At 34.9% G+C, this 16,245-nt stretch overlaps 1 protein-coding gene across 1 annotated transcript; it reads left to right on the top strand.

Moving 5' to 3' along the window:
- Nucleotides 1-1,602: 1,602 nt before the first annotated feature.
- LOC110103748 (nitrilase-like protein 2) lies at nt 1,603-15,649 on the top strand (the record flags this gene model as incomplete). Its single annotated transcript, XM_020832566.2, is given in 6 exon segments — nt 1,603-1,661; nt 2,458-2,570; nt 2,663-2,755; nt 11,793-11,895; nt 15,201-15,283; nt 15,356-15,649. Coding segments are annotated over 6 exon segments (468 nt in total). The 3' UTR covers nt 15,398-15,649.
- Between the last annotated feature and the right edge of the window lie 596 nt (nt 15,650-16,245).

Raw genomic sequence — 16,245 nt, 5'->3', positions numbered from 1 at the left:
GGACAAGAGAGAAATAGGGAATTTATTTCCATTTTCCACTCTCAGCCTAAGGAAGCAATTAAAAGGTTGGAGATCAATTGAATGGATATGGCAAAGAAAAAAAAAAATTCGGCCAGCAGAAATTTAGTCTTAAGAGTGAAGAAAAAATCTGTGAGGAGACTTGATTTATTTCCTAAATGACGTTACCACTTATGTGATTTAAAGCTCCTTTGATTTGAATTTAGGAAATTTAAAAAAAAAACTGAAATTTAATTTCAGTTTTGATTGAAATTGGGGGGAAGATTAATTTGAAAATTGATTTCAAATTAAGAGGCCATTAATGCTTTCAGTGGGGAATTAATGGGAGGAAAAACACATGGTGGCCGGCGGCATGAAGGAGGAGGGAGGGGATTTGGGCAATGTTTGGGAGTTTCCAAAGAAGAAAAATATATAAGGAAGGTTATGACTAAATCCAAACTTTGAATTTAAATTTGAATCATGCATAACACTTTCTAAATAAGACTTTCCAAATTTGGAAAGAATTGAAATTCAAAATTTGATTTCAAATTGAATCAATCCTTTATACTTTCTCGTAAGGTGAATTATGAAAAGCCATGAAGATATTGAGATTATCTGTCATGGGGGAAAAAAGGTGGGGTTTCTTGTAGATGACTATACGTATATGACGGGTTTTCCTATGACTGTTGGTAGGTATTGAATTTACTAACATATCATTTGCTCTTCTTGCAGCGAATTGGACAGTCTATTTGCTGGCCATTGAATCGGTGATTGATTTTTGGGGTTGTCGGTAGCATCCACCACTGTTGTAAGCAGAGTATTCCATTCTTAGACTGAAAATTGACTACAGATACCTGCATTTACTGTAGTCCTTTTTGTATCTACCCATGGGTGATATTATACATACATTTGATTCGTAGAATGAAAGTTGGTATGTGCCATCCTCCACGTTAATAGCTCCTTGATTCATGCAACTAGCCAGCCCATTGGATTCACATTGGGATTTGTTTCCTAAGTCCAAAATCTGGCATTTAGGCAATAAAACCAAATCATCTCAAATCCCCTAATGCCTTTTTCAGGAATTAAGAATTAAATTCCCATCGGTCTCCCTTCCTCTAGTTATTACCTGATGAAATATCTCTCAGGTTTTGAATAGAAAACCGGAAGCTATTATTTTTCCCTCTCCTCAGCATCCCGCCTCCCCTCCCTATCCAGCTCCCTCTCTTAAATTCCCTTTCCACCATTGGTTCTCTAGTGGATTGATTTCCTGATTTCCTACTCCTTCACGCTCTTCTTCCCTCAACACCAAAACTGAGATTTCTTCTCAGATTTGAGAGAAATCCAGATTTATTTCAGTTTTTGCAAGGAAAAATATCAGATTTTGGAGAGGAGATCCTCTGCCGAGAAAATCGTCCTACCCATTCTACATCAATTTCACTCAAGACGCAATGAAGAAAATAATTCATATAGCCGATCCTATGTAGTGGGTTAAAGGATTGTTGTTTTGTTATTATTATTTTCAATCTTTTCTTATCAATCTTATATTTTGCTCTTTTTTATGTTGCATAGAATAACTGAAATATAACTCTTTTCTACTGTTTGAAGATTTGATGTAGATGTTCCTGGCAATATGGTTTACAAGGAGAGTAGTTTTACAACGGCAGGTAATGCCGCCCTCATATAATGATAGATTCCCACAGAGATACAATGAACTTTGACCTCATTTACTATGTTCATTTCGTTTCATTTCTTACCATGTAGTGGTTTAAAGGCTTGATGTTGTATTTCATTTCATTTCTTAAGGAACTAATTGATTTTTAATCCTAACTTTGTCGCAACACATTTGTTCTATTAATATGTTCATATAATTATTTCAATATCCTAATCAAGTACTGCAAAATCCGTCAACCATGCATATCTTGTCCAATTTAATAAATCAATCAAGTTGCCAAAATGCAAAATATCTTCGGCAATAGGAGCATTGCTGAGATTCCTCAAACTTTTCTTCAAGTCTTGTATAATTGTGCCAACATTTTTTTCTGTATAACCAGTTGATTCAGTTAAATTTTTATAAAAAAGAGTAATATATCTTAGAATGGTCTATTATGGGAAATCATTTCAAGGAAGGTATTTTGATGCTGCTAGAGCAGTGCTTTATCATTCGATCGTAATCCTTTTAGTCCTGTTTTCTTTGAGTAGGAGAAGGGATTATTAGGTATTGGTCGCATAAACTTGGCAGGTAGTTTGATCACTCTGTTGCTTTTGTAGTGCAATATATTGTACATTTCAGCTCAAAATTATGTACCTTCCCATTAGCTTCGTATTTAGTTCTACTTTAGAAGGATAGCTGTTTTGAATTTCAAATTTACCGATTATGATGGTTTTGAAGATTAGGCACAGTACATTTATTTTAAAATGCTTGCTCGTTTCCAAAATTTGTTTTTTTTTTTTTTTTTTCAGGTGATGCGATTGTTGTGGAAGACAGTCCTGCTGGACGATTAGGTCTCACAGTCTGCTATGATTTAAGATTTCCTGAGCTCTACCAAATGCTTCGCTTTGAACATAATGCACAGGTTTCTTCTATTATGTAAAGCCATACCTTTGTCATAGTAATCCATTTTTACTGGTTTTTTGCTACCCTTTTTAACTAAACTATCTTTTTTAGGTTTTGTTGGTGCCATCAGCTTTTACAAAGGTAACTGGTGAGGCTCACTGGGAAATTCTTCTCCGTGCCCGGGCAATTGAGACGCAGTGCTTTGTAGGCATCTTGAAATCCCCTTTTCACCATGATTTCTATGTTTCCTACTTGGATTCATGTTCGTTAATTTGAATTTATCCGGTATAATGATCCTCTCATGCAAGAAATTCAGATTTCAAAATACAAGCATAAAAAACAAAGTTTACGGCTCAGATAGCGCTCTGCTTGTATTTCTGATGCCGCATGTCATCCATGTTTCTCCTACTGAGGAAAAGTTTTTGTATTAAGCAGATCCATTTGTGCCTGTTAATCCCAATTGTCCAAAGCATCCTTTGATTGAACCCTCTATATGATGGTCAAGTGATTGGAAATATTTGATGGGCTGATTAGTCTAGATTTCTAGCTGCTCATAGAGGTATGTACATCTAGCTCATAACTTGTGGCAGAGAACTTATCCGTAATCTTGTTTTTTGGACTAGCTCTACTAGTCATAGAAATAATTATCAACATCAGCTTTATACCAAGGTTTCATAGTGATCCCGTAATCTTGTTTTTGGACTCGCTCTGCTATTCATAGAAATCATCATTAACATCAGCTTTACACCAAGGGTTCATAGCAATATGGCATATGGCGGGGAATAAATTTTCAAGGAACATATATTAGCAGATTCTTTTTTTTTTTCAAATACGTTCTTTGTTGGCTGCTCTTTTAGTTTAGTTTTTATGCCTTAATCACTTGCAAGTTGCTTGCTTTTAGTTAACATGGCTATGTTATCTACTGTTTTGTGCATTGTTTCCCCTAGCTTCATCGCCATCACTTCAAAAGAGGTCATTGCTTCAATCTTACCCCCCCCCCCCCCCCCCCAACATCACCCCCCCACACACACACACACACAAAAAAAAAAGAAAAGATTTTCTAGATTGATGGTATGTAAATTCACATGGATATCAGGATTGGATTTTAAATGAGAAAATTTTATTTGATCATATAAAGAAAGAAGCCAATGTTGTTTAAAACAAAGAAATATTTATAATAGTTTGGACAAGCAATAAGCATTAAATGGTGGCCAATGATCATCTTAGGATCTAATTTCAATATCATTCACCATTTGAACTTCCTATGTTGATGAGGATATGTTGCTTCTAATTTTCATCACAAACAATTATTATTCTAATAATTAATGATTGTATAATGAGTTTTTTGTATGAAGCAGCTCATTGAAGCTTGTGTAAATTGAAAAAGCAATAGTTCATAATTATCAAATATTAAAAAGATTGCCAAGAGGTTTACTTTGAATGCGAGAGAATCAATGTGATAGAGATCAAAGAGATAAATCTCTTAGCACGAACATTAGAATTTGCAGTTGTTCGATTTTATTGACCTACGTCTAATATGGCACAGAGGGGGGTTCATTATTCTTGAAGAACTTGGTTCGAACATTATTATGGAGTTCGGATGAGAGCAAGATGGAGGAAATCTGGTTACAAGTTGTCTGTCAAAGATATTGTTGGGAAAATTCTCCCCAATTCTTTCCATCTTTTTCTAGAATCTTAAGGAGACTATTGAAAAGGTGGACCATTAGGTGAGATGAACCATTCCGTCCTTTAAGGATCGTCCATTTCCTTTAGTCATTGATAGAGAATTAAGAATAGTCATGCCTTACTGTTGATCTATCATGTATAATGATTAATTCTCTCAGTAGTTAATTTTTCTTGTATTTAATATTTATACCAAGGATCGTCAGCTTAAGTGTTTTGACATGTTGTGATCAGGTTGAGATGATGGTCGTCCCTCTTAGGAATATATTCCTCAATGGAATCGCCCGAGACTATTAGAGGAACCCACCCAAGGAGAGTGACATTCGTCTCTCGCTCGCCACGCTATATTGGGCGACTAGGAAGTTCCTCATCTGGGCAAAGAGATCGCCGCTCATCTCAATCAGATCCCCATTGGCTCACCAGACTTAGCCACAAGAAAGCTTCTACCCCAAAGACCTCACATTCCACTTCGTTACTATCATCAGGCTCAGAGTGTCACACCTAAAGACATAATTTGGAAGAATTATTTATTCTCTCTTACTTAATCTACTATAGCTTCTATCAATCAATTATTATAAACTAGTCCAATGGAAGTAACTAAATCATATACATCAAAATATAAACGTATATTCATTCCTCAAAACTCATATACAATACATCATTTTATCTTTCTTTCTAAATTACTTATTACAAAAAAATAAAATAAAATATAGAAATAAAGCAAAACTTGAATTTTCGATCTGCTCGCTCCACTACGTCCCGCCCCTTCCTGAAAAAATATGTAAAACTATGGAATAAGCTAACAGCTCAGTAGATTGCTAGAACCTACCACTGTGAGCAATGTAAGGTAATGAAAATATTATGCATGTAATCACCATCATTTCATATAACCGTCAAAGCAGGTAGCAGTCAATATGAATAGTATCGAGTCATATGATCTGTAAAACAAAAATGTGGTTGAATATCTTATGAGCAGTGATCAGTAATCAAGTAAAGGACCAATAGGTTCTATCATTTCCTATGCCAATCGGTTACAAAACAATTTAGTTCATATATCAATTCAAAAAATTCATACACCTTTCCTTATCATATGCATGTCATACAATGTATCTGCATGTATATCTTGTCCTATTTGTAATGCAATATATCCAATACCAGTGCAGTATGTCATGTATATTATATAATTCATATGTATCATATATATATTATCATGTGATGCATAATCAGTGATTCGTACATGTCATATGCTTTAGTATCAATCTTATCATATATTTGTATCAGTCATATCATGCATCATATATAAATCATGTCATATCATATTATTTATGCAATCTATCATGCATGCTACTATTATATGCATATGCAAACAATAAATTCACTGTAAGCAAGATATGACTCCTGGATACCTGTGGTGTTTTCTTGTATCGAGTTTATATGCCAACCCTATAGGAATCAGTCTCAATTATATTAATCATGTTTTCAGGAATCAATCATATCACGTATCACTTAGTCAATTAGGTTATGCGATTTTCATATTAGAAGTTATCACTTCATGCTAATTATTGTATCATATCATATCAATCAATCTCCTTATGCCTTCCTTTTCATATCATTTAGGATTACACCACAAATTTAATTTAAAGAAAAACCCGTCGACCTACCCTCGTGTACATGATAACATATCCCCAGCCAACTTGAATCAATCTATCATTTTCAGCCAGCTTTTCTATCCCTTTTTTACACGTCATATCATATGAAGTATAATAGTAAATAGTATATGCACTCAATGTAATTATCATTATAATCATCAGGATACATGTAATATGCCAAAAATGAATGTTGACCTAAATGACAACAAACATATGCATGTCATGTATTTCATGTCTAAATGCAATATATCAATTTCTAATCATTTTATAATTAATATCAAGGTTGTGAAAATCGGACTAGACAACGAACCGGTAGAGGGAGCAGTTTACTGTTCCACCGGTTCAACCGGTAGAATCGGGGTCGAACATGATGACATAATAAATAAAATTTAGATGACATAAGAATGATATAATAATATAAATTTTTTATTAAAAAAATAAATTGAATTCACATATTACTAATATCTTATATAATTTTAAATTTAAACATATTCAATCTTTAAATTTAATTTAAATTTAACAAAAAAATAACTTACAAATGAATTAATAAGTTTAATATAAATAATTCTTAATTTATGTTATATATTTGTATATAATTAAAATTAAGCATTTCAAATTTGAAATTAAATTACAAATATTTTTTAATATTTAAAAATAAGTTATTTAAATATTAAAAAAAATGCAAAAGTTGAATCGGTCGGTTCAAGAGAACTGTGACCGGTTCAACGGTTTCCGATTGAACCAGCGGTTTTGTCCGGTTCTGGCTGATTTGTTGCAGAAGCGGTTCTTAGCATGAACCGGACCGGCCATAAGACCGGTTCATGGTTGAACCGGTTGGACCGGCCTGTCCGGTCTGGCTTTTAAAACATTGATTAATATTATATTACCTATTTTAGTTAAAATAATATATAGGCAAAATAAATTGGTGAAATTTTAATATTAACCAGTCAATATGCTTATGAGAAAGATATCTATCACATATCAAAAGCTACACTACGGAAAATCACTAGAAAGATATTTTGCATTTCAATCACTTTTAGAAGAGATAAAATTAGAAATATGATTTAGGTTACCTACCAGGATCAAAACACTTTTTCTAATTGAGCGACGAGTGAAAATGATATGGAGTAGGTTTCTCTCTCTTCTCTTATCTGGCCATGCATGCAAGGAATGGGGAGGGAGCAAATGGATTGGGATATTTATATTAAAAAGATGACCTAGCGCCGCAGCGCCCATATCTTAGCTTTGCAAAGCCACCACGATGCCATCGTGCCTCCGTGCCACCCCTGTGCCGTCACGCTGAATTAATTTTCAAAAATTCTAGAGAGCTAAGTGTCGGAGCGCCGTCCACCCCAATGCCGCAGCGCTCGCACATGTAAATTTTTAGAAATTAAGGAAAATGAAAATTAGGGTCATTACACAAAGGCTTTTCATCCTTACAAATACTTCTCGTCTTTCATCACAAGGCAATCTTGAGCCTCCACCAGCAATCATCAACCTAACAAGATAATTCACCAGTTACGGGTTCTTCTCCTTATGGACTTGCGCCCGTAAAGTCACCCTAAGCCCGATCGACCATCGACTTTGCTCTCCTACAGATTTGCATGCAGTGTTGTATGAATATTCCGTGTAACCTGTTTTTTAATTTTTCTTTATAAACTTTCCTTTAGCCCTCAAAATCTTATGAGCAGTGATGAGGAATAATTTGGGTCCCTTTTTTATCTCTTTCTCATATTTGGTTGGAGACTTTGGATCTCTGGTCTTCTCTTTTTATTTTTAATTGAGATGGTGGAGATTTTTCTGGTGTACTCTTCCTCTCTTTATTATCTCTACTCTTCATTTTCACTAACAAGTTCTAAACCCATCAGACCAATTTGCTAGTAAAGTCGGGCATCATCTACTAGACAGATTCGGATTCAACGTTCTCTTAGGTGCATTGAGCGTGGATTGATGCTAAGGGCAAGAAGACAACCTCAGCCTGATGAATGGAGAACGCTGCATTCATTACCTGCCACGACCCGCAGGAGATGGAGGAGCGATTAATGAAGATGATTCATGATGCCTTGAACAACCTCCAAGGACAAGCATGAGCTAACAACACACCTGAGGAATCCTCTGACTCGGTACCTCATCGAAGACGCTCGGAAAGAACGCTCGCATCCAGTCCAATCCCTGATTACATTTGCACCTGGACGAATGATAAAGACTATAGCCCGTCGCCTAGATGAGCTAGAAGAAATGAACCATAGCTAGCCAATGCTTTTTCCAGGGCAATCGCTAAGGTCAGGTCGCCTCCCAAGTTCAAGGTGCCACACTTGGAGTGATACAGAGGCAAGATTGATCACACAGATTATGTGGTGTCCTTTGAGTCTATGACCTCGTTGCTGGACATAGACGATGCCCTTTCATGTTTTCTCTTCTTCATTTAATATGTTGGCGCTTAGGTGCTTCCCTCGTGTGCCTTTGGGAGTAATCACCTCATTTGCTAATTTCAAACAAATGATTGTCACTTAATTCGCTAGCCCCTAAAGATAAGGTAGAGCTTAGTGAATCACTAAGAAGCTTTATCATGTGGTTCCAGAAGGAGATGCTAGACGTGAAGGACCTGGAGCCTACAGTCACCCAAGCTACCTTGACTTAAGGACTAAGGGAAGATCTTTTCAGATATGCACTCGATTTGTAGCAGCTGAGGATGTTAGTCGAATTGTTGGAGCTAGCCAACAATCATGTAAATGTTAAGAAATACAACTGAGTGTCTGAATCCTTCTCAGCCATTCCCCATCAAGAAGTCTCTGTAAGAATGGATCCTCGCGAAGGAAAAGACTATTAAGAGACTGCCAATGGTGATGATTTTTAGTTAACACTATTAAGATCGAAGAGGACATCACTAACATACATCATGTAAGGGAGATCTAGGCCTCAAAAGCTTGTGTTTTTAGTCTATTTACTAAACGCCAATTTTAGTAAGGTGGAAATAGGTTTCACTATTATTAATGACAATGTACATAGGTTATAAAGTTTGGAGTAGAGGTAAATGGATAAATTATGATTACAAGTTGTGGGCCAAAGATATTGGCTTCAAGTTTCCCTACAATTCCATTTGTTTTGGCCTTTATAACACTTCAAGGAGGCATTAGGCCATTGGGTGACAACTAGTTGTCCTTTAATGATTTGGCATTCTTTTAATTAATGAATAGTTAAGAAATGGACTCGTATTACATCTTGATGTTGGACGGTTGTATGGCATTTAACTATCTTAGTGATTACTTTATTGAACGGATTTGTAGTCAATACTGAATGAACTACATTCACGGGCTCTACTGATATCTTGACTAAGATTATTTGACCCCCAAGTAAACTGATTGGGTGGATCTTGGTTGAGTGGATCTTTTACTAGGTGACTGTGATGTAGAACGAAAAAGGAGCTTTGCTATGGATGATGGACAAACTCCAAATGTCTCCCAAAAAACTGAAAATTTTCTTCAGGTTTTTATTCAAAACCTGAGAGAAAATTCAGGTTTCAGGGATGAGGAGAAAGGGTGTTCAGGAGGAAAACTCCAATTGTCTTCTCATAAATTCTGAAAGAAATTTCCTTCGGGAAATCTGGAATTTTCAGATTTTGTTCTCTGACTTCAGAATTTGGATGGTTGTTTCCCACTTGAAGGGGTGAGTTTTGGGCCCAGAAATTTGAGATGGGCCTTGGAAATGAAATCTGAAATTTAATGCAGAGAAGGGGAGGCGGTAAGCTGGGAGAATGGGCTCTTATTTCCTAATAGAAAAGGGGGCGGGTGAGAGAATTGGTAAGGAATTGAATTCCCTAAATCAATGATTTGATTTAGGAAGTAATTGAATGCCTTGGGGAATTAATTTCCAATTCATTATGCAGGAGCCAGCGGCATGCATGAAACAGGGAATTAAAAGGATTTTTTTTTTGTTCCTGTAATTAATCTCCATAGACTAGGGAATTAATTAGTAGAGCAAGGCAAGGGGAAATTTGGGCTTATGATTAGGAATTTAATCAAAAACTGAATTTTAATTTCAGTTTTGGTTAAATTAGGAGGGAATTGATTTGAATTTTAAAATTCAAATCAAAGAAATTAATGCCATGAATGTGGGAGTAAAGGAGGGAGCCCAAAGAGGGGGGCCGGCGGGTCTAGGGAGAGAGATTAATTCAAATCCTGAAATTAATTTCAGGATTTGAATGAAAATGGGGGGAAATTAATTTGAAGATTGATTTCAAATTAAGATGCCATTAATGCCTTAATTGGGGAATTGATGGGAGGAACACCAAATAGGAAAGATTTCAAATTTGAAATTTGAAATCCCAAATTGTCATGAATTTTCCCTCTTGATTTTGCCAACCCAAATTGGAAAGAGGCATGGCCAAGGGAGAATGAGGGGGTGAGGTGGCCGACGGGTTGTGAAAAGGTGGCCGGCGGGATGGTGAAGAGGTGGCCGGTGGCTTGGGTGGAGGATGGGGATGTCGACAAGGAGAAGATGAAGAGATAACGAAAAGAATAAAACCACGAACCCGGCCGTCTCCAAGGTTGGTGGGTGATACGATTTCCCTCTCCAAGGGATCTCAAATCACGAGCCCGGACCCATCTTGCGGCTGGTGACAACTTTGATTCCTCTCATAGGAATCCCACTAACGCTCTCTCACAAGAAGAACACAAGTTTGAAAAACAAAAACTTTTCATATTAATCAACCATCCTATTACAATAGCTAAAGGCCATATATATAGGTCACAACATGAGAAAATAAAAAATTACAAAATTGCCCCTTGGGCTACAACACTCAAATAAATTAACCTAGGGGTAAAACAGGAAATAACATAAAATAGAAACTAAAATGCAGAAAATAATTCATAAATGACAACTTAAATCAGAGCCATCGATTTACGACGCCTCCTGTGATAGATGCGCCAGATTTTCGTGCCGATGTCCGCATCAGACTGACTTATAAATTTTGAGCAGGTCAGCCAAGTGGATTTGATCTAGTGAGCTTCACTTTGATGAATGGTTCCTTTTTTATCCGCCTGACATGATGCGGACAATGTATATCTTTGTTTTTGGCTCTCACTGACTGACACATTGCGATCCCACCATAGATTGTGAATCCCATTTGTCATAAAGCATCCCTAGATTACAAATATTACGGCCAAATGATGTGAAATATTTCTGGGGGATTGGTTGGCTTAGATTTCTAGCCGCAATTATTTTTTATGCATATCTAGCTTTTTTATTGGTGGAGGGCTTTCCCCTTGTTGCTTTTTGGACTATCATAACAACCATCATCATTTTAATCACAGTTTTATCCCAATAATTCATAGCAATGTGGAACATACTAAGCTTTTCTTTGATGGAACACAGATTTTCCGGGCACCTTTTCCAAAATTCTTTATTTGATGGTGCATTTTAAGTTGTCTTTTTTCCTTCACCATTTGTCAACTGCTTGCTTACAGATGTTATGATGATGTAACCAACTGTGTGGCAATTCTTTCGCAGTTTCTTTCCCCTAATTTCGTTGGAGTGGAGTTCATTTTTTAAAGTCTTTCTGAAAAGTTTTCCTAGATTGGTATCATGCTGCGAATCAATGGATTTCAAATTGAATTTTGATCACGAGAATTCTTTTTTATCATATAAAGACAAGTAAAAAGGGATTTAAAGGAAAGAAACTGTTTTAAAAAAAAATTCACGAATAATCAGTAATTGTAGGGGCAATGATCATTTTTTATGATTCTTTGACGTAGCTTTAATATTATGATGATGAAGATATATATTGATTTTAATTTTCTATAATCTGGTAATAATCTTAATTCTCCTACTCTATCTTAAATAGTTTGCTGAATGTTGTGTAGAATAACTTGTTGACTGTGCTAATCATTATTTCTTTCGACCTTTAAAAGGTTATTGCTGCAGCTCAAGCTGGAAAACATAATGAGAAGAGAGAAAGCTACGGCGGATCTCTTATCATTGACCCATGGGGAACTGTTATTGCTCGCCTTCCAGGTGAATGCTTTGTTCAGTGGAGTCTATTATTAATTATGAATTGTGGATTAATTATGGAGGTAGCTTAGGAATTCATGCATGACATCTTTAAGAGCTTAAACATTTAAATCCTTTTTCTTGTAAAGTTATTGGAATTACTCTTAGCAACATGGTATTGGGTGAATTGATGTGGTTTGATAAATAGAATTCCTCTATTTTACTCGATCCAATATAATTATAATTTGGGATCATATTGTTATCCTTATATTTATCCTACTATCTGGTTATAGCATCATGAATCCTCATTTTTCGTTCATTCTTATTGAGTGATTTGAAATATTAAGCCTATTCTTGGCAAATATTTTTGAACAATCATCATATAATGTTAGGCCTATCTCATTTCATAATCCTTTGACACTAATTTTATTATTTGATCTAATGAGTATATTTTGTACCATTTATTGCACTTGTCCTAATCATTTTCAATTTATTTTCATTAACCTTATTTTCAACTGATGCTACTCTAATTTTCTAGTATAATCATTCTTTGTATTGCCACACATCTAAGTTTTTATTCCCAAGTCTATCTCATTTAACGTAGACATCACTGAATTTCATAAAACCAACAATTATATGCATCCACTTTGTGGGCCTACTTGCGGTTTTACAAAATTTATCTTCAAGCATCCATGATATCTTCTTATTTACACACAAAAGTTTGAGGCACTTATTCATTTTAGCCATCCAGTTTAACCTCTAGAATTTGTATTCCCATTTATAATTCTATTCATCTATGTTATAGATCCAAGTTACTCCAACATGCTTTGGGCTGTTGTGTGATGGAAAAGTAACCCCCAAACTTAAGGAAAAATTTTATAAGATGGTTGTGAGACTTGCAATTCTTTATGGTGCAGAATATTGGTCATTAAAAAAGAAGTATAAAATTAAGTGTTGTAGAGATGATGATGCTCGATGATGATGCTCGGTGGATTAGTGGTTTTATACTTAGAGATAAAATGCGAAATGAGTATATACGTGAAAAGGTTGGAGTAGCTCCAGTTGCAGATAAGATTAGAGAGATTCGCCTTAGATGGTTTGGTCACATAAAACGTCGACCCTTCAATAACTTGGTTAGGAGAGTATATGTATTAGATCCGGCTTATTGGTGGACCTAAAAAGACTTGGTTAGAAAGTATTATAAATGACATTTTTTTATTAGATTTAAATGAGAATTTAACTTTTAATATGACACAATGTAGAAAAATGATTCATATAGTCAACCTCATATAGTGAGATAAAATACTTGATGATGTTGTTGTATAAATCCAAGATATTTAAATATATTATAGTTAAATCATCTTAATCTTTTAGTTATATTGAAGGATCATTTTTATTATCATGCCCCTTAAAATTATATAACATATATACAATCTTTGTTCTGTTCATTCTAAGGTCTCTATCTTCTTAACATTTCTTCCATTGTCTAATTTTTCAGACTTCAGTAGGTGTCTTACCGATTAAAGTTATATCATCTTCAAAAGAATTATATACCAAGACATCTAGCTTTGAATTATTCCTATATTGTGTTATAAGTTGATTTCTCATCAATTAATAACAAGTTGGGACTCATTCTATGAGTCTTATCATTTTTCTTTGATGGTGTGTCCTGTGCATTCCACGTAGTGGGATAACGACTTAATGTTGTTGTTGTTGTGGTGTATCCAGTGCAGGAACTCTTGCCAGTAGGTTGATGCGTGTAATATTAATCCCTGATAGGTTGTTTTTGGTGATTTGAACCCTCAAGTTTCAGTTTAGAATAGAGTCAATTTGTTCATTGTTCTCGTCCATTCTTTCATTTAGTTTTTCTCATATCCTTTTGGGAAAAAAGATCCCAAAAGAGTATCCGCAAAGCGCAATAAATTAGTACAAAGAACTCGCTAAAAAATACCACTAGTGCCTAACCTGCCGTCCCAAATAATTTTGTAGTGGGGCCTTCTCACTTTGTGCAACTTTGATTTTTGGGAGTTTCTTTGGTATCTTGTTTGTATCTTTAGCATATTTCTTGAGAACAATGTTGGTCCCATATTTTATCTTCTCTAAGTGAAAAAACATTGAAGGATAACGATTGAATTATTCTTTTTTTATAAAATCAAATTCCCCAGCTAATTACTGAAAAATATGGACCGAAGTGGCTTAAAATGCTTGTTGCCGCTCTACCATATTACTCCTCTTATAACAGTCAATGAAGAAGAGTATCCGAGTATGAAACAATATGGAATTTCTTTTGAAGTCGCAAGGACGTGAGAATAATGGAGAAAAACTGGTATTTGTTATCCTGGACATTAATGAGAAGCATTGCTGAGAGAATATATATATCAATAGCCAATCTTACATTATTAGTGTCAGGTGAGAGTATTAAGCATTGCTGAGACTTTTGAACTTAATGAACAAACAATCATAACCATAGAACTGATTGAACTACGGTTGAAAGTTGTGGGAAAACAAGTTTCTATAAAAAAATTGAGAAATATAATTAGCCGCGCCGTTTAGTGCTTGAGGGACTATAAAGCCATTTCTTCTTCATTAACTAGCATTCATTATTCACTTGCTGATTTCAGGCCTTTTATTTGACAAACACAAGATGACCTGAATGAAACTTTTAGCTCCTAATGTTGCTATACATCTCATGCATTGCCTTATAAATTTCATTTGCAGTACAGATGTATAGTATGCCAACAAAATAAGTTTAATGAATTGTATTTCCATACATCTCGTTAGTTGTAAATTTTAGTTGTTTTGCTCTATATTTAATCGACCTCCATCAAAGCGGCAATGGACGATTATTGGAGTGTGTGGGCTTGAAGTACAGAGCAAACTGTCTCAAGTGTGCTGTGGGATTAATTATTCTATGCGGATGCCGAACGTCGTCCAGAGACCAACCAGAATGCGTTGCATCACCTCTGTGCTTGTTACTGCTGACATGGCACATTCTGATTGGTCTCTGAACGATTTGTTCTCCACTCAGAATAATTTCTCGTGCTGTGGAGGCCCTGATTCAAGTCACGTAAATAGTATCTGTGAACGTAACCGTAAAATTGTGTACATCAGCAATATAATTATGTCATGATTATATGTTCCAGCAAAATAGATATTGTCGTTAAGTATTCGTTGTTTGAACATTCTTATTATAAGTCCATACGCAACATGTGATTTGGATGGAAATATATGCGTCGTTGTTCATGTTACAAAATTCTGAACTTTCTGGGTGGCTTTTTGCATTTGAGAACCTTCTAATCTCCTTCCAAGTTCTCACAATTCCCTCGCAGATCGTTTATCAACTGGGATTGCCATAGCTGACCTCAATCTCTCGCAAATAGACGCCATAAGAACGAGGATGCCAATTGCTACGGTAAGAGGACCTTCAAGCTTTTTTTTAACTTTACGCCTTATCTAATTCAGTCCTGATCTTCTCCTTTTGCAGCATGGGAAGTTCAGCATTTCCTGGAAATCCTCATCTCCTTGAATGTTTCTAAGGTTAGATGAATCACTCAATGTATTTGACAATTATGGAAGATGGACAATGATTGGCAACAAAACTTTTATTGAAACAAAACAAAGTTAAAAAATTAATTGGACCATATGTTGTTTAGTTTAAGAAAACAAAATATATTAGCTGGGTATTGTAAAATTGTGTCCAATTTGTGAGTCTGATCGAGCGGCACCTTATAATAATTGCTTTAGGACAATTCATCACAATCTTAGGCTTCGTTTGGGAAGGCTTTCTTACTGCTTCTTAAAGCAGGTTTTCATTATAAAATTAAATTTTTGTACTAAGAAGCTGCTTTAAGAAACAGTAAAAAAATCGTCCCAAATAAAACCTTAATGTTTGTAATTTACTATTTCTTATGTTAATGATGGCATGGATTGCCTTATTTTTTATTACTAGGCAACAAAAGAATTTATGATATATCAAAATGCTTTAGACAAAATCTTAATGTTCGTGACTGATTGGTCATAATTAATTCTTATGATTAATTATAGACCTATGCTTAAGATTATGATTTCTCATATGAACAAAATTATGATTAATTGTCTCAAACTATTTGAAAATTCTCTTAATTAGAAACCATCATACATAACTAAGATAGGAAACACTATAACAAAGATGTATATAAAAGAAAACAATGTATTAGAAGATTATGGAGTATGAGACCAAATATTGAACCACCAAATTAAATTAATTATAATTTAGTGAAGAAATTAAGATCTTATAAGATCATATCATACGTTAGAATTGGCACACTTTTCTGTTAATTTCTTTAGAATATATAATATATGTATAAAAATTAGGTTGAAATATTCTTATATAAT

The sequence above is a fragment of the Dendrobium catenatum genome, unplaced genomic scaffold (assembly GCF_001605985.2).
Source record: "Dendrobium catenatum unplaced genomic scaffold, ASM160598v2 fragScaff_scaffold_716, whole genome shotgun sequence".
NCBI lineage: Eukaryota > Viridiplantae > Streptophyta > Magnoliopsida > Asparagales > Orchidaceae > Dendrobium > Dendrobium catenatum.
Note: the sequence above shows the minus strand (reverse complement) of the source record. Positions and strands in the feature narration are given on the sequence as shown.